This window comes from Asterias rubens, chromosome 22 (genome assembly GCF_902459465.1).
Source record: "Asterias rubens chromosome 22, eAstRub1.3, whole genome shotgun sequence".
Classification (NCBI taxonomy): domain Eukaryota; kingdom Metazoa; phylum Echinodermata; class Asteroidea; order Forcipulatida; family Asteriidae; genus Asterias; species Asterias rubens.
In genome coordinates, this window is record NC_047083.1 from 2,747,256 (window position 1) to 2,771,980 (window position 24,725).

At 38.6% G+C, this 24,725-nt stretch overlaps 2 protein-coding genes across 2 annotated transcripts; both read right to left on the reverse strand.

Moving 5' to 3' along the window:
- Positions 1 to 4,594: 4,594 nt before the first annotated feature.
- Positions 4,595 to 10,085, reverse strand: LOC117304963 (transmembrane protein 53-like). Its single transcript, XM_033789623.1, has 4 exons — positions 9,920 to 10,085; positions 8,712 to 8,969; positions 7,633 to 7,878; positions 4,595 to 6,393 (listed from the first exon to the last, which is right to left on the reverse strand). The coding sequence occupies exons 1-4, from the start codon at positions 9,977 to 9,979 to the stop codon at positions 5,971 to 5,973; spliced, it is 987 nt and encodes a 328-aa protein (XP_033645514.1). The 5' UTR covers positions 9,980 to 10,085; the 3' UTR covers positions 4,595 to 5,970.
- Positions 10,086 to 12,518: 2,433 nt separating this feature from the next.
- Positions 12,519 to 24,387, reverse strand: LOC117305431 (branched-chain-amino-acid aminotransferase, cytosolic-like). The gene is made up of 11 exons (XM_033790301.1): positions 24,219 to 24,387; positions 21,091 to 21,147; positions 20,620 to 20,820; positions 19,959 to 20,069; positions 19,291 to 19,410; positions 17,878 to 18,041; positions 17,117 to 17,262; positions 16,269 to 16,354; positions 14,986 to 15,054; positions 13,840 to 13,986; positions 12,519 to 12,935 (listed from the first exon to the last, which is right to left on the reverse strand). Exons 1-11 carry the CDS (start codon positions 24,270 to 24,272, stop codon positions 12,894 to 12,896), a joined length of 1,197 nt encoding a protein of 398 aa, XP_033646192.1. The 5' UTR covers positions 24,273 to 24,387; the 3' UTR covers positions 12,519 to 12,893.
- Positions 24,388 to 24,725: the final 338 nt, after the last annotated feature.

A 24,725-nucleotide genomic window follows, 5' to 3' on the forward strand; every position in this document is an offset into this window, starting at 1 on the left:
TCAGGTAAAGCCTAAGGCATCTGAAAACACGCACATGTGTGCAAGAAGGGTGTTTTTTCTTCCATTATTCTCTCGCAACTTTGACGACCAATGGGAGACTTTGGAACGCTAGATGGCAGCAGACTTACCAGGTAAATGTCCATTGTTTACATAGTTCTGAGCCTGCGTACATTACCGAGAACAATGAATTTTACCTGGTAAGTCTGCTGCCACCGAGCGTCCCAAAAGTCTCCCATTGAGCCCAAAGTTCACAGGTTCGTTATTTTATGCATATGTTGGGATACACCAAGTGAGAATACTGGTCTTTGAAAATTACCAAAGGTATCCATTGTACCTCCGCTAAGGATTGTTTTACGTTATGATTGCATGATTTGATGTGATAATGTTATTGAATTTTAACCATCATTTTATCAAAATGAATCTGTTAAAAAAAAAAGAATCAGAGTTGAAATTTCCTCTGGTAATAAGGGGCACTTCTTTTGACCCGATTCACCCGACTTCATCATCAGAAAATCTTGCATGCGCCATATTGGTGGGCATTGTCATTGTTCAGTGAAGTGCGCATTTTAGGCGACGTAGCGTTTACATGTAAGCCTATTGCCAACCAAAATGGCAAGTGTGGCACATTCGCCAACCGTGACATGCGTGCAAGGGGTCAATAGGGAAAATGTATCTTTGTGTTGGAACCTTTCAGAGGGCACTACAGCAAAAACTCAGGGCACCAAGGCAATTGAGGCTGGTGCTGTGGGTTATTTTCGAGTCCATATTTTACACCCTCGCGCCATCAAAAATACTGCAAATTACCACATGTGTATTTGGTGAAATGTTGTCAAATTTTGGCGTCTTTAAGACAACTTTGTTAACAGATTGATATATAAGGAAATAAAAATGATATTTGGAATGAAAACAGAGAAGTTTGAGTTGACTTTTTCTTTTATTTTTGTTCACTTTCATAAACCTACAAAGTTTTTGCATTATTGGATTCAAAATTTCAAGAAATTCTTCACTATCCCGACGGGTTTTGTAGGTCAGAAATTCTACTGAAATAAAAACAATTGAAATTCTTCAATTTTTTTTATTGTTTAGGATGAAGTTTTTAAGTTTAAAAGTTACAGAATAAAGCAGTCAAAAATACAAAAATAATGTTAAAAAAATAGTTTTAAGAAACAGTTAGGACTAGTCCTATGAGATACTAAAAACTTAAGGCTAGTCCTAAGTTAGTAACTCGAGATAAGACATCACAATATGCTTAGCACTTTAAGATTGATTTTACACTTGAAATCAAATCGACACCAGGCTTCAACTGGATAATTTTTTAAATAATTGCAAAAACCACACCCAAACACTTTTGCACACACCGTTGTGGGGACTTCTTATTGCTATTGCTGTTTTTCTAATTTATTGTTTAGCGCTTTGATCTGTGGTAAAGGTGCTTTATAATCACCTATATTATTATAAATTATTATTATTCCCTTTTCCAAACATCATGTTGTGGGGCCAAGTTTAACAAAGAAAAACGTTGCAGAAACCTTTGTCCTATTGTGTGTAAGTCCCCACAGCTCTGGGTATACCAACAAACACCTTTCGAACACTTAGAGCAAGTTCGAGTGTACACATTTAGTCGACTACTGACCAGCAACAAACTTGTGCAGTGATGCTCTCACTCAAACGACTTGTTTCGAAGCCTAATTAGTATTCAACAATCCATTGCATTCCCATTGCATTCTCCGGGCTTTACACATGCAACAGTATATTGGGATCAGTGATGAAGAAACTATGGTCATGAGGCTGGTTCCAAGTGGTCGATCACGGTAGTCAACCAATGGTCAACCAGCCTGGGTTTGAATAAAAACAAGTCGACCTTTAGTTATAACCGCAGTGCACACTCGAACTTGCTTTAAGTTGTCCCTTGTCAAAAGAATTCCCTCGTCCAAGTTGAACAAAGAAAAACGGAGACCGTTGTTCCATAGTGTAAAAGACCCCACAACGGCATGTTCCTATCCAACCACAGTGCACACTCGAACTTGCTTTAAGTTGTCCCTTGTCAAAAGAATTCCCTTGTCCAAGTTGAACAAAGAAAAACGGAGACCGTTGTTCCATAGTGTAAAAGACCCCACAACGGCATGTTCCTATCCAACCACAGTGCACACTCGAACTTGCTTTAAGTTGTCCCTTGTCAAAAGAATTCCCTTGTCCAAGTTGAACAAAGAAAAACAGAGTCCGTTGTTCCATAGTGTAAAAGACCCCACAACGGTATGTTCCTATCCAACCACAGTGCACACTCGAACTTGCTTTAAGTTGTCCCTTGTCAAAAGAATTCCCTTGTCCAAGTTGAACAAAGAAAAACAGAGTCCGTTGTTCCATAGTGTAAAAGACCCCACAACGGTATGTTCCTATCCAACCACAGTGCACACTCGAACTTGCTTTAAGTTGTCCCTTGTCAAAAGAATTCCCTTGTCCAAGTTGAACAAAGAAAAACAGAGTCCGTTGTTCCATAGTGTAAAAGACCCCACAACGGTATGTTCCTATCCAACCACAGTGCACACTCGAACTTGCTTTAAGTTGTCCCTTGTCAAAAGAATTCCCTCGTCCAAGTTGAACAAAGAAAAACAGAGACCGTTGTTCCATAGTGTAAAAGACCCCACAACGGTATGTTCCAATCCAACCATCACCAACTAACCAAATAAAAAATATTTTAATATAAAAATAATTTGTTTAAACTCAAAAACCACAGCTAGAAATTTACAATGCACCTTTAAAGTTATTTCCACACACGATATTTTTCAATAAAAAATAAATTTTACCTCATCATTCCTTCATTTAATTGTACCAAAGCTGGTACCCGTTTCTGGTAACCAACATTATTTTGCTAGGCTAATTTTTGTGCTTGATCAGCTCAATAGGTTTTGTTCTTTTTTAAATGCTCCCTCATATATATTATTTGCAGCATAACAAAACAATTAAAACGTATAAGGCACCATTCCATCAAGACCGCAGCGCACAAAATAGAAATGAACAGAATAATAATAATATTAATAGTGTTTTCTTATATAGCACTCAGTGACACTCAGGCGCTTTAAAGGCAGTGGACACTTGGTGTAATTAAAAATAAACTCATTAGCATAAAACCTTACTTGGTAACGAGTAATGGGGAGCAGTTGATAGTCAAAAAACATTGTGCATCTGAAAGCACACAACTTCGTATGACAAGGGTGTTTTTTTCTTTCATATCTCGCAACTTCGACGACCAATTGAGCTCAAATTTTTCACAGGTTTGTTATTTTATGCTGTTGAGATACACCAAGTTAGAAGACTGGTCTCTGACAATTACCAATAGTGTCCAGTGTCTTTAACATACAGTATTTTCCTGCAAAGTATGTAAGACTTGTCTTTAAGAATGAGATCTACTCCTTTTAAATAGCACCATATAATGTCTTACAAGGTGCTGTGTGGCGCAATATGCTGCCAATCAAACCAGGAACACTGGGGAGAACCTCTTCTCTTTTCGACAAGTGCACTGGGTTCTTTAACGTGCGTAACACAGATAAACTAAGGAAGCTACACCGACAGCTTTTGGACCCATAGACTTCAGGCTTAAAGCCTTTCATTACGCATCTGAAAGCACAACAAATTGTGCGTCAAGTATGGGTGTTTTTTATTTCACTCTTCTCTTGCAACTTTGATGAGAAGTCTCCCGATTCTTAAAGGAACACCTTGCCTTGGATCGGACGAGTTGGTCTACAAAAAGCGTTTGAAACCGTTTGTTATGAAATGCATATGGTTAGAAAGATGTTTTAAAAGTAGAATATAACGGTTCACACAAGTATCACTCCAAATTGCACGGTTTTCGTTTTACGTCGTAAACTAACACGGTCGGCCATTTATGCGAGTAAAAAATTTGACTCCCATAAATGGCCGACTGTGTTAGTTGATGAGGTAAAAAGAAAACGACGCAATTTCGAGGCATATTTTTGTAGATCATTGTATTCCACTCCTACAACATCTTTCTAACCGTGTCGATTTTATAACGAACGATACAGAATGCTTTTCAAAGACCAACTCGACCGATCCAAGGCAGCGTGTTCCTTTAAAATCTACAGCAATACAGTTCTCTAAAGAACAAAAGTCTACCTAGTGCGTAACTTATTTGTATACACATGGTGTTACAACAATACAAATATTTATTGATACCTCATCATGCAAGCCCTCAAATCCCATATCATGTTGTTGTGCTTAGCTACTTTCGGTACTTAAAGGCAGTGGACACTATTGGTAATTACTCAAAATATTTATCATCATAAAACCTTTCTTGATTACGAGTAATGGGGAGAGATGGACGGTATAAAACATTGTGAAACAGAAACAGCTTCCTTTGAAGTGACATAGTTTTTGAGAAAGAAGTAACTTTCCACTAATTCGATTTCGAGACCTCAAGTTTAGAACTTGAGGTCTCGAAATCAAGCATCAGAAAGCACACAACTTCGTGTGACAAGGGTGTTTTTTTCTTTCATGATTATCTCGCAAATTCGACGACCGATTGAGCTCAAATTTTCACAGGTTTGTTATTCTATGCATATGTTAAGATACACCAACTATGAAGGCTAGTCTTTGACAATTACCAATAGTGTCCACTGTCTTTATGAAATCCGACTGCTGTGATGTGTTAAAGTTGGTTAAATATTTTAAGTGAGCTTCTCTACTAGCTGCAAGGTATTTTTTATGATAGTGATAAAATAAATCTTAGGCAAAAACTTTGTAATTATACAAAAATATAAAGCTATAATTTAAAGTTTGCTTAGCAAAAATAAAATCACAACCATGCAAGCAAAGCTCGTTATAAATTTATGACATGATTATTTGTTTTTCATCTTAGTTTAATAAATATTTTGTATTTAATAAGTCTCGTCACCAGCAATCATCTTCGCTTCTCCCTATTAAGTAATTTAGTTTTAGAGAAAGAGATTTATTTCCTCCTGAAAATTTTGAATCTGAGAAAGGTATTAGGCATAGATTCTGTCTAAGGCATCTGAAAGCACACAATCCTATGCAACACAGGTATCTTTTATGTCGTTTTTTTTTTCTTGCAACTACGATGACCAATTCAAGTTTCACAAGTTTGTCATTTTACGCAAAACGTTGGGATACTTGTCTTTAGCCACGTTCCCAATGGATTTTTTTCCCCCCCGGCCATGCGGAAAGTTACCCTGAATGGCTTTGCATAGTGATTGGTGTAATTCTACCGTGCGTTCCCACCTGGGATTATATTCTGTGACGTTTGTAAAGCCTTTTACAGCGTGGTCGCAGTAGGTTTGCAGCGCAGAGCTGTTCCCATTGCACCTTAATATTCCGCGACGTTTGTAAAGCCTTTTACAGCGTGGTGGTCGCAGTAGGTTTGCAGCGCAGAGCTGTTCCCATTGCACCTTAATATTCCGCGACGTTTGTAAAGCCTTTTACAGCGTGGTGGTCGCAGTAGGTTTGCAGCGCAGAGCTGTTCCCATTGGCCTTTAAGCGGCCTTTTTAAGTTACCATGGCTTTCAGAACTCTTCCGCGACCTCTTTAGGTCCGTTACTTTTACATCATGGTTGCGGTTAGTTGACATGGAGGGCAGTTCAACATGCACCCTCATTGGATTTAATTTGTCATTTTACAGAAAAGTCACAGTACTTTAACCAAAAAAAAAAAGACAAATGGGAAAGAGGCTTTTGACAACTACCAAAAGTGTATCCTGCCTTTAACAATCTTGAGAAATAGACCCTATTGAATATGAAGTCACCATTCAAATACCTGCCCTACAACATGGCGTCTGTGAGCATGTGCTTACATGTGCCATAGAATTCAAACCGGGACCGCTGCATGCTGCGTGCTTGGTTGATAAACGCGTTTAGACGTGCATAAGGTTTGCCCTACAAGATGGCGACTTTCAAAGCAACAGAGGGGTTATTCGAAACGGTCTAATGAGTGAACGACTTATTAAAACATTTCCACCTCCTTCCCCCGCATTTCTTCCCCGACAAGATCGGGAAGCTCCTTGTGTTCTTCCGAGGACTCTTTGAAATACTCCACTTTAGTCAGGAACGCGTTCAACGTCGCCATGTACTCGTCCCGATGCTTATACATATGACTGACATGCGGCGAGTCCTGAAAAGACTTGCTGTGGATGTTCCGATGCCCCATCTTGTCTTGGAGGGACGCGATGGCGCGCTGGCTGGCGTCGGCCGTCGCGACTAAGTCGCTGTGAGAGTAAAAGAAGAGGGAAGGGGCAGGGACTGGATTGTGGAAGAAGACCTCGGAGCTCTTCTGGTAGTGTTGGGTGACCGGTTTGTGCATTGCTTTCAGATAAAGGTCTATACTCTTTTGCATCGTCTTCTGGAGAAGTCTGTTCTTTAAAAGAGCCTGTTAAAAAGAAGGGGACAGTTTGAGTAAAAAACTGATTAGATGGATGGATACATTGTAGATAGATAGATAAAAATATTATATGAGTTCAAATATATAGAAAAGACATAATTAGGCCTACTAAATTAATAACTCAACTGATTAGATAACAACATTATTTATAATAAAAAAATTAAAAAAACATAGTGACAACATTAATAACGTAATTGATTTGCTTGATGGATAGATAGATAAACAGTTCATTTATTATTTCAAAAAATAGAAAAAAAAAAACCATCACAATCAGAAGATTGAATTATTATAATAATACCAAAACTTATATAGCGCCTTAGTCACATTGACACTCTAGGGCGCTGAACACAAGGCACTAGTCAAATACTAAGCAGGTACACTTGTGTGGACAAAAAAAAAGTAAAAAATAATCATCATAATAATAATAAGAGACATTTTTATACACCGCTCTTACACGAGGTACCACAGCGCTTTACAAGAAAATAAGAAACTATATTATAACTAAACGAGAAAAAAGTCTTTAAATTAATCAACCTGTTAGTAATATATATGTAACTGGATAAAGCATCCAATTATACAATAAGTCAATACAAAATTCATTTGAAACTTACAACAAACTTAAAAACAATACAAAGTTATTAAGGAAAGAGACTTAAAAATGCACAGCTTGTCAACCAAGAGAAAGGGACATACATTGTGAAGGGTGATCAAATGGAAAGACAGGACAAGATGGTAAAATAGCAATGAAGCAATCAAACGGCAATTCTGGATGCAAACACAAGCCTCACAAAACACGATAATTATCACTGATGCCAATTTCGATTGTTATTTATTTGGCAATTTCACACAAAAGTACAATATAATAAAAAACAGAAGGGGAGCGGATTAGGGAAGAGGGGAAGAGGGAGGGAGTTCAACACAATTAGTAAAGACTAATCCGATCTAAGAAAGCCAGGATGTAGAACAAATAAAAAAATACATAATATTTGGAAAAAGGTAATAATATTTTATCGTGGCCAGGGCCTGACATACATGTTAACATGTGATTGTGATATGCGCTATACATAATGGTTCATTGTTATTTTATACATACTTTCAGAATATTTAATCATAATTTCTGAAAGAATTTTCAAAGGGAAAAACAAAATAATCAGAAAACTTAAGTAGGATTACTAATGCCTATTTAAAAATGATACAAAACAGGAAATGATTTAATCACGGTTTTACCTTTGACATTCCAATGGCGACTTCGTTCAGATCTACCGGACTATCGTAAATCTGGCCGATGATTCGGCCGGTAATCTCCTGCGACTCAGACTGTACCCTCATCATCTGCTGAAGGACCTCACTGTACTGGTACCCACCCACTGAGAAGCTGTGAACGAGGATCTTACGATCACAGACTTCCGAACTCTGAAGAAATTTGACGACCTCTTTGGCGATGACTTGCGATCCTTTGGTTGGAAGCATGATCTGAAATTAAGATTTTGAAAAAAGAAACTTCAGGGTTGTTGGCTCACAAGAACAAGGAGTAAAAATATAGAACTTAATATATCACATCAACAGTTTTAACAAGTTTTAAATTTTTTTTTAAATGAAATGAAATTCAGTATTTAGGGTGATGATTGAAAACAGTGTACAAGACAAACATTGATTAATAATGTTTTATAATTTAAATGATCTTATTATTATCTTCCATTTTCTCCCGTTTTATCTTCCGTTTTATAAAGGCATCCCAGCCTACAAGCTTTGCTTTAATGGGCCATGCCTCCATATACAGTTTTCAGTCTTGTATGGAAATAAATGTTGATTGATTTGAATAATAGTCAAGCATTTATACAGCATTCTTATGCAGAAATTATACCATGAACGTTTGACCAAAAAAATTAATTACAACAATATATCACCAATTAACAACACAAAGGAATGAGTAAGAAATAAATAGCTTACACATAGTAAGCAAAATAAGTCTGGATAAAGAAGGTGCGTTTTAAGCGATGTTTTGAATTTGGTTGGAGCAGCTGCACAAAACCTTCTGGAAGATGAAGAGTATTTAGTTTGTGGTTTTGTGAGAGTCCTTGTATCTGAGCTAGTATTGAGTGAGCAATTAGACTGTAACAGAGTGCGATTATGCTTGCATGGAGTGACAAGTCCTATAAAAGTAAAAGGAGGAGAACTTTTATTCAAACATTTATATTGATGGTTAACAACTTGAAGATACGTTCGTGAATAGGAAGCCAGTAGAGTTGTTGAACTATTGTTGGAGTTGTTGACAATTCAAGTGATGGAACAAAGAAGCCAGGTACCTGCAATGGCTGAATTCTCACAGTCAAAACATCACATCCTCGATTTGTGTAAAACTTGATAAAGTTGTCAAGGTGCCGCTGCTTGGCTAGAAGCCAACTTAGTACCAACACAAGAGGGCGCTGTTTGGACTGTTCTCCCTCGGGTAGTGTTGCCTTTTGTAGAGATAAGTTAGGGGTGATCTTTATAAGGGGCGGGGCTGGATTCCCTTGAGGAGGGGCAGTGCCGTACAGTCTCATACTGCTTGCCTGCCATGGTGCCTGCCAAATAAAAAGATGAATCACATGGAAATTTGGTTGGTAATCCTGTTTTTATCACGGCACAAATTTCGTGCTAAGCAAATTTTTGTGCTTAGCAGCTCTATGAAATTGGGCCCTGAGCACCTGTTGTGTGGGCTTCGGATTCTTTTGGATTACAGTAAGCTGTTTCCCATTTTGACCCAGTAACTGGGGCGCTGCACTCCTTATTTGGGAAAAGTTTCCGTATGGCGCCACCACTTTTTCATTCGATATAAAATAATATAGGAACTTATTTACCTGATTGATATATCCCTTTTTGTAAAAATGAGTGAAAAAGTGGTGGTGCCATACGGAAAGTTATCCCTTAGTAGAAATGTACACTCTTACTCTAGTCTAGGGGCTAGTTGCGATAACTGACCCTCCTGCCGACGCCGGAGGCAGGAGGGTTACATTATCGCAACTAACTAGTCTAGCTAGCTGCTAGGGGCCAACTTCAAACAAGCTTACCACCCTTAGCTTTACGTCCAAACTAATGGATCCTGCTGAGTAAACCAATGTAAACGTAAACGTAAACAATATTTATTAATATTATGAAGAAAAAAATCGACAAAAGGATTACAGCACCCCACGCTCACTGGACTGACTTGGTATAATTTCGCACCACGACAGCGCCATCATATGCAACTACGATACAACAATTGCGAGATAATCAAATCTATTGATTGGGTTGAATTGATCATATATTCATCATCATGTAGTCATCGAGTTTGTTTGCACACAGTGGTGGTCGTGGTAGTTAGTCAACAGCTAGCTGCAGAACAGATGATGGAATAATAAAATGGGTGGGGTTTAAAAATAACCTTTAAAATTAAAATAAAATTTTATAAATATTAATTACTTTTTACTGATGATGATACAATTAAAACCAGTAGGCCTACCCGTAATTAAACGATTTACTCAATCTTACTGACCTCTACCAGGCTACCTGAACTGGCCCTCCGAACTCCGGCACTTACTGCTATCCGTAGCATGTTTAGAATAGTAATCTGGGTGAATTATAAGGGGACAAAGTAATGTTTGCCCTAAAACTAAAAACTGTAGCACACCCGCCCCAGACACACACACCCGGCCGTCCGATCCGCCGTCGCTTTACGAGCGCCCTCTGTTGCTTTAAACCAGGAGAGGGTACCGGTATTTAAACTTGTACAAGTCTTTTATTGTTTTCAAACGTACAGTTATTCCATTCGTAGATTGTTTCCTATGTGATTAATATTTAAATAATACAATTCAAGAATACAATTTTATCAACGGTGACTTGCATTTTATCTTGCAAGATCTGTTCTTTCGATAATGGCATGGCGGGTTTTAACAACGACTTGAACAAGTTTATTGTCTCTATGCGCGTACATCGTAAGTTGGGTGGAGGGTAGCCTTTTTTCAACGCGTTGAAGCCGTAATCCATGTGGTCTTCCGTTCCAGTCGCTCCACTAATTACACCAACGCAGGCCTTGACAAAAGGCTAGGTGGATGCTCTAGATACACAGTCCCCCCACACGAAAATACTTTGCTTAACAAAAAGAGTTTGTGCCTACAAGGCATAAATAAAGTGAAAATTCATGTGCCAAAAAAACAAACAGATTAAAACAAATTGTTATTACAACAAATCACTAAACTAAATAATTATTTCATGTTAAAAAGTTGGTCTTCAGATTGTTTATTTTCCTTACAGGCATATTAATGCAGTTGGACTTTCGAAGGTTTCGAGAAATATTATAATTATTACTCTATACATTTTTTCTTCTACAAGAGAAATGTTTTCACAAGTGATAAACGAGAGTCCAATTTCATAGAGCTTTATAAGCACAACAACATTATGCTTACCAAAATTTAAGGTTACCAGTCATAAACATGTACAATCTCAAGTATTCTGTGTATTTTTGTTAACCGCAGGAAGTTTTTAAGCAATGCAGCTCTATGAAAATGGGCCCAACAGACCAGCAGTCGATTTCACCAAACTCTTCCTAACTTAGGATAAATCTTAGGACTTTACGACGAGTTAAGTTCCGTATTCACAGACGTTAGGACGCATTGAACCCATCCTAAGTTAGGATGGGTTACTCGTCCTAACTCAAGATAGGATTAATCCTAGCATTTCGTGAAATCGGTTGCAGGGCAGGCATCAGTAAAAAATTATATTTTTCATCATCAACATCTTCAGTTAAAAAATTAGCCTCATTTCATGGCTCTGCCTACCGCAAAACTCATCGCTTCTGGCTCACAGAGTTGTGGGCGAGGGCACCCCCTAACCGAATGCAGAAATTCGCGGCAAGTATACAGCTGTGAAAATGGGTCCTAATGAACTGTGTACTGAAACATAATTGCCCAGAGTAAGTAAGGCCTGGTTCATACTCCATGCAAATGTGAATGCGATCCAAATTTTTACATCACAAAATTGGCAACGAATAACTCGCAACAGTTGCCTGCGAAAACGGCCATGTGACGTCAAAATTCACTTCCCTTCGCGTTTGCAGGAGGTATTAACCAGGCTTTAATAATGCTGACCTGGATTTTTTTCGTCAAAACAAAATACTACCCTGATTTGAAACCCCTTCAAGCTACCCCAATGGGGGGATAGACCTTCATCTCCCAAGGTCCTCATCTTGAACCAAGAAACATTTCAGAATAATATGGAAAAAAGTACCTCCAAAAGTACCTCCATTGGTTCTACCCTGGCGTATGCCCTTATTGCAATGAGGAAACAAAGGCCCCTAATCAACGTCGAAATATTAACCACACTACCCCACTGGGGGTATACTTCTACCTTGATGGAGCCCTCATCTCCCAATGTTATTTCATGACAAAACTACCTTGATTGGGATATACTTCTACCCTGGTGTTCCACTGCTGAAATATTATCCAAACTACCTCCATTGGCATATAAAGCACCTCAAAAGTTTTACCCTTATAGAAAACGCCATACCATGATCAAAATACCGTAAAAATTATTTTAAAAAATGATAATACACTGCTGTTTTTTAATACCATTATTTTTTAACCCTATAAAAAATCTTCGGGCCAGTGAAAACGTTTATTAACTTAAGGGGTTTCCCACACAAACATGCAGTTAATCTTACCCTCCTAGCTGTTTAAACATTAGATGGAACATCACATGCATCGTTTTTTACTTAAAAACAAAAAAGCAGGGGTGATTATCCCCTTAGAGTTTAATATATAAAGTGCGTTTCAAAGTTCCACGTATCAACAATATTACTATTATTGCCAAGACTTTAAAAAATATAGATAAATATTAATTCTTTTACCTCTAGATGAGTTTCAACTGCGGGAAGTCAAAGTATTGCATAATAAATTTTACAATGTGGACAAAGCTTAAGGCTGGTCTAGAACTTCAATAGACCGATCCAGTAAGCCCCGCCCCATTACGTATTGACCAATCACAACCCATTACAGAACCAAAAGTCTGACAAATCAAGGTCCGACATGCGTGCGCGTATGCTTGGCGCGCGCGGCAGAATTGTGCAGAAAGGCATTGGAGAGGCTCACGTGTTCTTGCTCACACGTGCGCCGTGGACGGAGCCTAATGGATCGGTCTATTGAGAGAGAAGAAAATAAAATATTTTGAAATACTTCTGAGGGCGAAGCCAGCATAAATTTTGCTTAGCAATGTTTCACAACCCTCTTATGAAATTTCAGACTACACACTTTTTAAAATAGGGGAAAAAATATGCTAGCAAGTTTTTTCACGCTAAGTATATCTCCTAAATGGAAAAATAGTATTGCTTAGCGTGAACTTGCTAAGCATGATTTTGCAGTTACCAGCTATTTTTTACAAACAAACACACACACACACACACTGTACATTTTGGCTGGTAGTTTGTTGGATGGTGCTAAGCAAGCCTTATCGATGTTACTCCCTGTAGTTCGTGTTCAATCCACGTTATACATCCAGTCGTTCTGTACCCGACCGTACTGTGAACAAGCAAAAAATCAAAGAACAAAATTAAAGCATTTTTTTTAATGCAGGAAACTGCTCAAGGAGCCAAGTGACCTGGGCCCAATTTCATGGAGCTGCTTAAGCACAAAACTTTGCTTAAGCAAAAAAATCCTTGCTTAGTAAAATTAGATTATCGGCCAAGACTACACTTAATTGTTGTGCTAATTAAACAATAGCTAAATACCAGTCACATGCAATGTTTATGGCATAAAATTTTGGCCAATAGCATGTGTAAAATAAGCAAGATATTTTCATGGTTAAGCAACTTTTTATTGCTTAAGCAACTTCATGAAATTGGGCCCTAGGGGCAATTTCATAGTGCTGCTTAAGCGGAAAGTATTTATATTGTGCCTGCGACAAACATTTGCTGCAATGCGTTTTGGAAGTTAATTATAACTCACAACTAGTATCAAAGTCCCGACTATTTGAGGCAAAACTAGTCGAGTAGTAAATTTGACTAGTCTTAACATACCTGTATATTAATTTTGGTTTTTACCCATACACCGATGTGTGTTAGCACTGTATACTCAGTACTTTCCCGAGTCCTGTGAAAAAATATCACAGGCATGTTACTCGGGTGGGATTCGAACCCACGACCCTTGCAATTCTAGAGCAGTGTCTTACCAACTAGACTACCGAGGTTGCCCGGCAGCTAGAGGCAGTTCGAATCTCGGGCAACCTCGGTAGTCTAGTTGGTAAGACACTACTCTAGAATTGCAAGGGTCGTGGGTTCGAATCCCACCCGAGTAACATGCCTGTGATATTTTTTCACAGGACTCGGGAAAGTACTGAGTATACAGTGCTAACACACATCGGTGTATGGGTAAAAACCAAAATTAATATTCTTTATCCCCGATGCAAATTTAACATCTATTATACCTGTATATCATTTAGCTCGTTGTAAAACCTGGTGGCAAGCTTTGCTCCGTTCTTCATCGTCGGTATCTCTAGATCTTCATCTTTGTATAAAATGCTAGAAACAGGACATACTACACACGCAGTACCAGCTCCAAAGATCTCATATATCTACATGAAATACAAAAGATAATAATGAATTGAAAGATGTTTCAGACTTAAAGGCAGTGGACACTATTGGTAATTACTCAAAATAGTTATTATCGTAAAACCTTACTTAGTTACGAGTAATGGGGAGAGGTTGATAGTGTAAAACATTGTGAGACACGGCTTCCTCTGAAGTGACATAGTTTTCGAGAAAGAAGTAATTTTCCGCGAATTTGATTTTGAGACCTCAGATTTAGAATTTGAGGTCACAAAATCAAGCATCTGAAAGTAAAGAAAGAAATTGGTTACAGAATTGGTACGAAACAAAAATCGTAAAGATCACAGATTTACATAAAACTTACACGGTCTAATGATGATAATAGTTGAAAACACCCCTTGAAATATTTCTGTCTGAAATGTCATATTTCTGTCTGAAATGTCATATTTTATGAGAAACGTTTGGAGTGTATTGCTCAGTGAGCATTTTATTGACTTTTATTTTTGGCATCAATGCAATGCAAAGTTTGAAATAAGTTTTTCACTATTCTCTCGTGCCCCAGATGACCAATAGATCTCAAACTTCTACAGGTTTGTGGTTTACTTAAAGTGCTTACACTGCCAGCAACCAATTCTGTAATGTTCCTTTAAAAACTTCAGTGGGCTCAGTGAAGGCATAGTCCTTCACCGTGGTCTGGCTAAGTCGCATGTTTAGACGCAGGGGAGTTAACTTACCCTATTCATTTGGTTTGCAGTTACATCATGTGTGTACTACTTGCCAGGTAGATTCTGTTCTTAAGAGAACTGTCTTGCTCTATATTCAACTACTGCAGAGTAGATTTTCAGAATTCAGGAGGCTTCTCAGTTCTGAAAAGAACTGTCCTTCTTTTTAACTACTACATGGGCTGAAGTTAGAAAATCAGCCAGGACTACTACTTTAGCTTTTAGTGGATCTTTATTAACTTGATGTCAAAATTGGTCTCAATGTTTCAACTAGCTTGCTCTAGTCATCGTCGGGAGACTTACCCTATTTTCTTTAACGCCTTTGACGAGATCCTTCATCGTGAACGGTCTCTCTGACACTTTGAATTCACCCTGTAAAGAAACAGCGGAAGTAATTTAATAAGATGATGACAAGACTTTTAGCAGACATGGGCCTCCACTTGGGCTGGAGGATTAATGCTTTTTAAAAGTCATTTAGACCGTGTCCGAATTGGTGGCTATGGCTGCGGCTACAACCGTTGCCTGGGGTGTTGCTAAGGGCATCCTATACTTCAATGCATAATGTTGCGGCGATCCGGCCGTAGCCGCAGCCGCCAATTCGGATACGGCCTTCGTAAAAAAGACAGGGCCCAATTTCATAGAGCTGCTTTTTTAAAAGCACAAACAAATAAGTAAAAGCACACCACGGCTGGCAAGTCGCAAATCCGTGTCAGCAGGAATTTGTTCCGAAAATATTTTCTGCTGAAGCAGCTCTATGGAATTGGGTCGATGTTTCTCTTACAGGCAGTGGACACTATTGGTAATTACTCAAAATAATTATTGGCATAAAACCTTTCTTGATGACGAGTAATGGGGAGAGGTTGATGGTATAACACATTGTGAGAAACGGCTCCCTCTGAAGTGCCATAGTTTTCGAGAGAGAAGTATGGAAGAGTTTGCGGTAACACCATGTAATAACAATCTCTAAATGAGTTGGGGTGGTTCTGAAAAGAACCATCGGATTAACTCGACGTTTCGATCAGTATGCTCTGATCGTCTACTGGAGAGAGAAGTAATTTTCTACGCATTTGATTTCGACACCTCAGATTTAGAATTTGAGGTCTCGAAATCAAGCATCTGAAAGCACACAACTTCGTGTGACAAGGGTGTTTTTTCTTTCATTGTTATCTCGCAACTTCAACGACCAATTGAGTTCAAATTTTCACAGGTTTGGTATTTTATGCATATGTTGAGATACACCAAGTGAGAAGACCGGTCTTTGACAATAACCAATAGTGTCCACTGCCTTAAAAGGCACTTGACACTGTTGGTAATTACTCAAAAAAATTGCTATAATAAAAGCTTACTTGGTAACAAGCAATGGAGAGCTTGTATAAAACATGTATAAAACATTTTGAGAAAAGACTTCAGGCCTAAAGCCTTTTGTAAGCCATCTGAAAGCACACAAATTTGTGCAACAAAGGTGCTTTACTTTCATCTTGCAACTTCAATGACTGATAGAGTCCAAATATTCACAGATTTGTTATTTTATGCATATGTTGGGAAACACCTAGTGAGAACATTTTTACAGTAACAAAAATACTTACCCATTTCCGAGCAAGTTCCAGTAAACTTTTTCTTGTTACTCCAGGTAAAATTGTTCCATCCAATGCGGGGGTGACTAATTCGTCTTCTAAATAAATAAAAGTTAATAGACCGATCCATTAAGCTCCGCCCCATTGCAGATTGACCAATCAAAACCCTGATTGTGCAACCAAAGGTCCAAATAATAAACAAATAAAGTCTGTCATGCGTGTGCATATTCTTGGCGCGCGCGGCAGAGTTGTGCAATATGGCATTGTAGAGGATCACGTGTTCTTGCTCACACCGGCACAGTGGGCAGAGCCTAATGGATCGGTCTTTTGTTTTTAAAGAGTCTGGTTTCCTTATCACGCTACCAAGCATCAGCAGTTATTGTCCACAGGGAACACGGCTTGTTTTAGGGATTAATAAACTAAGAGCGCAAAGCATAAAAGCATGTGAGAACATAGCATGAAAGCTTGCGAGCGCAAAAACTTACAGGTACAAAATCTGCTTAAATCCATTTATCTTTGGTTTTGGTACGGGGGTGTCATTTTCTTATGAATTTGGTCTTAGTTATACAATATATAAATTTTATTTTTTTTTTCTTCTGTTGGGGGGGGGGGGGTTGAACAAAGAATTGACAAGAGCGGGATTCGAATCAACAACCTACAGAAATGTGCCAGAGGTCGTTCGTTCGTATCCCACTCCAGTTAATTCTATGTTCAACTCCAGAAGTAATTTTCCCTTATGGTTTATTTAGATAAAACATGAACAGAACAATTTTTTTTTTAATGAATTTTGGGGTGGGGTTAAAAAAAAAAAATGGATTTCCGATTTAATATTGGAGAAATCACATCCCTGTTTAACTGACCTCCTTGTTCGTTCTTCCAGTACATCATGATGTTCATGGTGCCCACCTCCGTTACGTAATGTTCATCTTCGTACAGCCAAAGTATCTGCTGACATCCCTTGTTATTGATGGCACTCACTTGTGGCATTATCGTAGGTCCATAATTACTGTAGAAGAGAAATAATCAAACAATGAGATTGTCAACTGTTGTTTTATGTTTTTTGGGGTCTGACTTTCCTCCTTCTCTAATAATAATAATACTAATTACAAGTTGTTTATATAGCAGTGACCGTCTCAGCGCTTCACATTGGTCATTGGGCCAATAGCATTCCTTAAATTTTTCCCAGGGAAGTATACAACTCGCAGTCGTAGCGCTCCCAAGGCTTTTTCAAACACAATATCAACCTACCCTCACAAGTACCCATTTATGCTCATGGGTAGAGAGAAGCAATTATAGTAATAAAGTAGCTTGCTCAAGGACACAAGTGTCACAACCGGGACCCGAACCCACACTCTGGGGTGGATTTCACAAAGGTAGTCCTAACTTAGGACTAGTCCTAGCAGGCAATGCTAAGAGATAGGACCGGTTGTAAGTTAGGATGAGTTACTGGTCCTAACTTAGGACCAGTCCTATCTCTTAACATTGCCTAGGACTAGTCCTAAGTTAGGACTACCTTTGTGAAATCCACCCCTGGTGACCTAAGCACTAGAACTTGAATTAGACGCTCTTAACGTCCATGACACCCCCCCCCCCCACAAAAAAAAAACCCAAAAAAACTCACCTTCCGAGTTTAGCGTACCCAACTCCACCTTTCCACGCTCGTACGTGTTCCGTGTCTGCGTAAAGTCTGACCGGGTTGAACGTGCCTGTTGAGAAGTAGGGACCCACTGGACCGATGATGACAAATAGTTTAGCTTGTGTCGGTGGACTGACCCCTAAAGATGGCTGAATGATTTAGAATTGAAACAAATATTATTTGTAAAAGTCAAAATCTGGACTTACCAAGGGACACCTGAGTAATAATAATAATAATAACAAGACATTTGTAAAGCGCCTAATGCAAAAGCCTCTAAGCGCATTAAAGAAACAATAAAATAAACAATTAGAGAAAGATACAAGATACAAATAGGCAATTTACAAAAAAGAAGCTTTAAACAAATGAGTTTTCAACAAGGATTTAAAACATTGTAAAGTATTAGCTTGGCGACTATGCACAGGAAGACTATTCCAAAGAAACGGTGCGGCGTAAGAAACAGATCTGTGGCCATAAAAAATGAACGAAGCTCTAGTAGCAGAAAGCAATGACTGTTGAGATGATCGTAAAGTCCGAGTAGTGGAATAATGAAAGCCTGTGCAAAGAGTGTGACTGGTTTCGTAGGCGCGCCTACTGATTACTTAGTCAATTGCTGTCAGATTTTTGGCCGATTTGACCCCAAAATTTTGATTTAAAATTCAATAGATATTTTGATGGGGGTTGAGAAAGTTACAAGCTTTCATTTGAGCCATTGCTCGAAAAAGTCCGCCAGTTATTAGTAGCAGTGAAATAAAGTGCTCAAAATTATTAATTTTTGTCATAGTTCTTGACCATGAATAGTATCGCTCAAAAATATCTATTTTTTAATGTTTGGGACCAAAAATCTGACATAGCATCTTTAACACAGTACAATGATGTTAAAACGATAAATACAATACCGTTGGACCACTACACATTCCCACTGGTGAGTTTAATTACTGGCCTGACACTTAATTCCCTGTCCTCACACCTGGGGTCAAGGGTCAAGGGTCAATTTTGAGACCTGGCAGCCATGACCTTCATGCCCCTTCAAATAATCCCCACAGACGAGTCAGATCCCCACAGACGAGTCAGATTTTCAAATGGAAGTGCCCTTACAGCATTCTCCCATAACAGTGGTCCACTGGACAAATGCTAGTTAAAATAACTAAAGGACCAGTCAAAGTTCACTGCAGGTGGTCCTGCTGGCCAGTAAAGTGTTGGACAGTATCACCGTTTCATTTTTCACGTTTCAACTTTAAAATGTGGACCAGCGAAAAAAACTGGCGGACTTGTGAAAAGACGAGCTAACTGGCCAGTTAGCTGAAAAAGTTATGGGCAAATGACTGCCTCTACAAAAAATAAAATGACCTTGCGTCCTCTCCTTGGATAAAATCGAAACAATGTGTCACATCTACAAACCTCAGTGCCTATCATCGTCGGTCGTATATACAGCGAGCTCGTTGTCGAGTGTGGTACCCAGTCACGGTCGACACGAATCAACTCCGACATACATTTCAGTAACTCATCTTTATCAAACGCCTGCAATAAACGACAAATTACAATAAATAAAACAGTTTGTAAGCGTAAAGCGTGAAAGCTTGCGAGCTCGAAAGCTTCCGAAGAGTGTGAAGCCTGCTTCAATACATTTACCTTTGGTTTTGAAACCCCTACTCTGTAATCTGGGGTGTTCTATAAAAGTATGGTTTAATCCTCATTTTCTATGAATTTGATCTTAGTTAAAAATAACTATCTCTAATGAAAAAAACTGAGAAAGATTATAACTATTTTTTTAATTTTTATATTAATTTTTTTTTTTTTTGGGGTGGGGGTTAAAAACAAATCCAGGATTTTAGGTAAAAAAAAAAAAGGGAATGACATCCCAGTGTTTATAGACCTTTATCATGTTTATCACGGTGTGGCCATCTTGATTTCACTCCATTATTCAAACTCATTGTAACCAAGCTGAGGCTGGACGAAATAATAGTCTGGTGCCACGTTTGCGCACTGAATGTTGGCATTCATTACTGTTATTGGAAACGGGGAACATGACCAAGATGGTGACAGCGTGATAAAGGTTGACTACTCACGGGTAACGCACACCTGGCCGCTGATATTGACATTCTATCCATGTTAGAGTAGGGTCGGAAAAGTCGTATCGTATCGTCCACTCCGCGGTACGCTTTCATGCCTTCAAATAACTGCAATCATACAGAACGGTCAAAAACAAACTTGAGTGAATGTCAAGAAAAAAAAACCACAAGGAAAAGTGACTTGGAAATTTAAATAAGGGAATCACTGTGTGGTGAAGAGGTTTTCAACTAGTGGTTTAATCCTAACGAGGCCTGGTTCTTGAAAGTTTTACCGAGACGGAGGCAACTTCAAGGTGTGGGCTACAATTATTTTTTCCAGAGGCCATTGCCACCTATTCCTAGGGCTGAAACGGAGTTACCCCTTTTACAGTCCATACGGATGTAGGCTTGGGTATCATCAATCCGAAGCCTGGCCGGTAGAGCAGAAAACACTACCTCCGCAATTTTACGTAGCAAGTGTCACGATCGGGATTCGAACCAACACTCTGCTGATCAAACACCAGAGCTTGAATCCAGTGCTCTTAACCGCTCGCCAATGACACCCCAAATTAAACATGAGTAGTTTTGTTTCTCTGCTCACGGGCTAGTTTGACTTCCCAAAAATTTGATATAATTTGCCAACTCTGGTTAGAAATAAAACCTCCTTACACTGCCTTACCTCAATGGCATAATGCAACGATGATGATGCAGGATGAATAGACAAGTTGCCAAATGGGATTATCGTCGGGGCCGTCCATCCGCCATCTTTGGTCCAATCAACCACCAACATGTGATCCGTAAACTCCTTGCCAAAGACCAGGTTATTGGGATCGGGTTTCTGTTTGAGCTCGGTGGAAAGTTGTATTTGTAAGTCACTCGCCTAAAAGAGAAATAAACATTGATAACAAAATCAATTTTTAAAAACTGTAAAAAAGGAGGAATATAAGAAGAGGAGCCAACCAAACAGCAATACACCTCTTGTTACAGGCACTGGATAAATATTAAACTTGCGGGTCCAACCATAATTTACACATGGTTGTACCCCGTAAGTTTACTATTTATAGTGTTTTCCCTAATGCAAACAAAATTAGTAAGATAAAGAAAAGTTCAATGTACATTGAATATAATGATGTACACTAATACTGCGTACCTTAAAACTTGCAAGACTCCGCCTGGTCATGTGACTTATCCATGGTTGTTGAGCAACCTACAATGAGAAAAATTAATTGGGTGTCATCTATTTGAACTCCACTTGGCTTCACAGAGAAAATGAAGACAGTCAGAGTATGCTGACTGAAACATCCAGTTGTTACACAGTCCAAGTCACTCACGTGCTAATGGCTGCAACAGTCATCAGAACGTGGAGGAACAACACCAGAGTGTGGGTTCGACTCCTGGGCTTGACATTTTGATTTGGCAAGACATACTATGCTTCTCATAAAGTGCTTTTCACTGCCAGGAAACACTTTTATTAACAAAAACCAATGTAATGTTGCTTTAATGGCCACATGTTTGGATCCTAGCAGAGTCTCAAAATAAAAGTCAACAAGGGTTCTGAAGCTTTTATTGTATCAGTGTCATTGCCGAGTGGTTAAGAGCATCAAATTCAAGTTCTGGTGCTGATTCACCGGAGTGTGGGTTCGAATCCTGGTCGTGACACATGTGTCCTTGAGCAAGAGGCTTTACTATAATTGCTTCTCTTCACCCAGCATGCTGGCATGCCCAGGGGTATAAATGGGTACCTGCGAGTAGGTTGATATTGTGTATGAAAAAGCCACAAGCGCCTTACAGGCAGCTCAGGGCTGTATACTCCCTAGGGAGTTGAGAAAGATTACAGGGATGTTATTGGCCCTATGACCAGGGCACTAATGTAAAGAGCATTGATACGGTCATTGTGAAATGCCCTATAAGAATTTGTTATTATTATTGTAATATTCTTAGTTGGGTTTGGGTCCTTCTTCCTCACGTATGTGCGGAGTAGTAGTAGTAAGTTAATCGGGAGGGCTTGAACTTGAAATTGACGTTGAATAAATAAAGTTCGCCACAGAACAAACAAATGACAAGTTGAACTCGAAAGTAAGTTGATGTCACGATAAATGATTTTATTAAGAGTTCTCTTCTCGAACCCTCCTGTTCTCCAGTCTAGCTCAAACTAAACTCTTCCTTTTACATTCCTTTTCTTTATTCCAAACCTTGTTATTAATTATCTTCTAAATCACAATATTCTTAATTCGCGCTTAGTAATTAGCTCACGCTTTGCAGTTGGTTTAGGATAGATCACTACATTATTATTATTATTATTATTATTAATCTTGCTTGCCTTGAATTTTGCTTTCCAAAAAAAACTCTAAGGTCGGGTCGTTACCTCGAAAATTTCAAAAGTGCGCTTTTTATTGTCTTGCCACGATAATTTATCTCAGAAAAACAAAAACCTGGATGGCCACTCCAAGCTTCCATAAATAGTTGTTAAATGACTGAGCAATGTACACGCCTCCATTTTCAACCAATCAAAATCCTACTTTGTGTGGGCTGGTCTCGAACCACACAAACACAACCCAGCCCCAAATCTCAAAGGTCATTTTGATAAAATATCAACAGAGATAATTTTTGAGATCATTCATAATTTCTGGCAATGGTCATGGAAATGACAAAAGAACCAAAAGTAAACACACACCCACAGCAAACCCACCGAACTAACCAATGAGTTCACATTCTGTTGTCACTTGATCTAAGGGTCGAAGGTCAAGCATCACCAGCAGTGGAAAAGTACAGAGTCTGTTGATATGTGTTACACACATCATGTGTGTGGTGCGTTCATGCATTGTCATCTATTTTTTTTGAGAATATCTGGTTTAAAACATGTAGTTTCACTGGGGAAAAACGCATGAATTGAATTTACAATACAAGCAGGTAACTGCAGTGCAGGCAGTGGCCTTGCCTCCATTGCCCTGGTTATGCATTGGTGCCCCTTCAAATTAATGCTTTCAGTTTTACACACATCACATGTGTATGCATTTGTCATACTATTTTGTTTTAGAAACAATGTATAAAAATGACTGGAATGGTTTGCCCTGGTCTTGGCCTTGGTGCCCCTTTACTTCAAGTATTTTCCATAGTAGACTTTTTTAAAAAGACTTTCGCAATGGAGCCCGCAGCCTTTTTCACAAAGCGCTAGGATTAATCCTATCTTGAGTTAGGACGAGTAACCCGTCCTAACTTAGGATGGGTTCAATGTGTTCTACGTCTTCTGATAGGGAACTTAGCTCGGCCTACATCCTAAGATCAATCCTAAGTTAGGAAGAGTTTGGTGAAATTGCTGGCTGTAGACTATAAAAAGGCTTTGCCCGCTCGATAGACAGGATGAAAAAGTTTTTCCATTGGACGCTGAGGCTGGCGTCTGCTTTTTAAAACCGTGTCACACATTAATTTCAAGCATAAACAAGCTTGTCCAAGAATTTTTATTTTGTTTCAATAATTAAAAACTAATTTGTGAACAATTATTATAAATAAAAGCTACATGTAAGACTTGAACAAAATATGTAATTTAATTGTTCACATTTCTTCATAATCATCATATATTCATAGATTTAATTTAAAACAAACAATTGATTTCAGTGTTTTCTCGTTCTGGTACAATGTACATACACTGCAAGACTTGCAGTTTAATTTAGAGGAAATTCCAAGCTACACTACAGTTGCAATAATCGTAACCTTCCATCCTCTCCTAGTCCCGATGTGGGACCTTCTTCCTGATTGTATCATACCGTACCACCACATTTTCAATCATATTTACAATAGAGGAATATCTCATTTCATGATTTATGAAAGACACTGTTTTATTTTATACAAATGAAAAAGTCGTGGCAGGATACGAAAACATTTCTGGATGGAATGTAACGATTAAATCACAACCAAATAAAAACTTGGCCCTATTTTTATTTATCATTTTTATGTTATTTATGGGTGCTACTGCTAGGCTAGGCTATTCTAATCTTTAAGTTTATCAAACGTTATTACAATTAACAATAGATTTAATAATCCAAATAATTCGCCAATAAATCTTTTATATCTTAACGATACTCAAAGCATGAAAGTAAAATTCAGAAATGATTCCAGAAAAGCAAACCAACATTTTTAATTCGTGTGTGATTACCGATTGAACTGAAAAACTAACAAATTTACAAGTAAACTTTCTCTCTCTGCGACCTCCAATCAACTATTTTTTTAGCGAGAAAAAACCTAAACACAGAGTCACAGACAGGTAGAGGACAAACTTACCCGACGTCCCTGTTTGTGTGAAACTTGACACAGAACCTTGAAAACACCTGCCATATTTCCTGACGATTTTTTTGCAAAAACAATGTTGTTTTTTGTTCACAAATGAGGGTGAAAACAGAAGATTTTCAGGTAGACTTTCGACCGAACTCTACCGAAGCTAAACGCTGACCATCACATATCGATTCTTGCATAAAAAATATAGACCCACATTGCACGTGCGAGGTCGGGGGGTCGATGTAATGTGTAATCGAGGTTGCTCGCAGTGTATAAAACTAAACATGAAAAGCAAGTCCTTTGATCAGACTAGTCCGCTCAATGACTTGATTAGACTAGCCACGTTTTTTTTCGGATGCAGTCGTTGATGGCGCTATAACACAATAACAGAGGTGTCTTGTGGTTGGGGTTGGGGTGGGGGGGTGTGATCCCAGATTGGCCAATGTTTACTCTTAGCTTGTATACTTTTAAACTTTTTATTGGGAACCAGGTTTGATAAATGCGTTTGTTTAT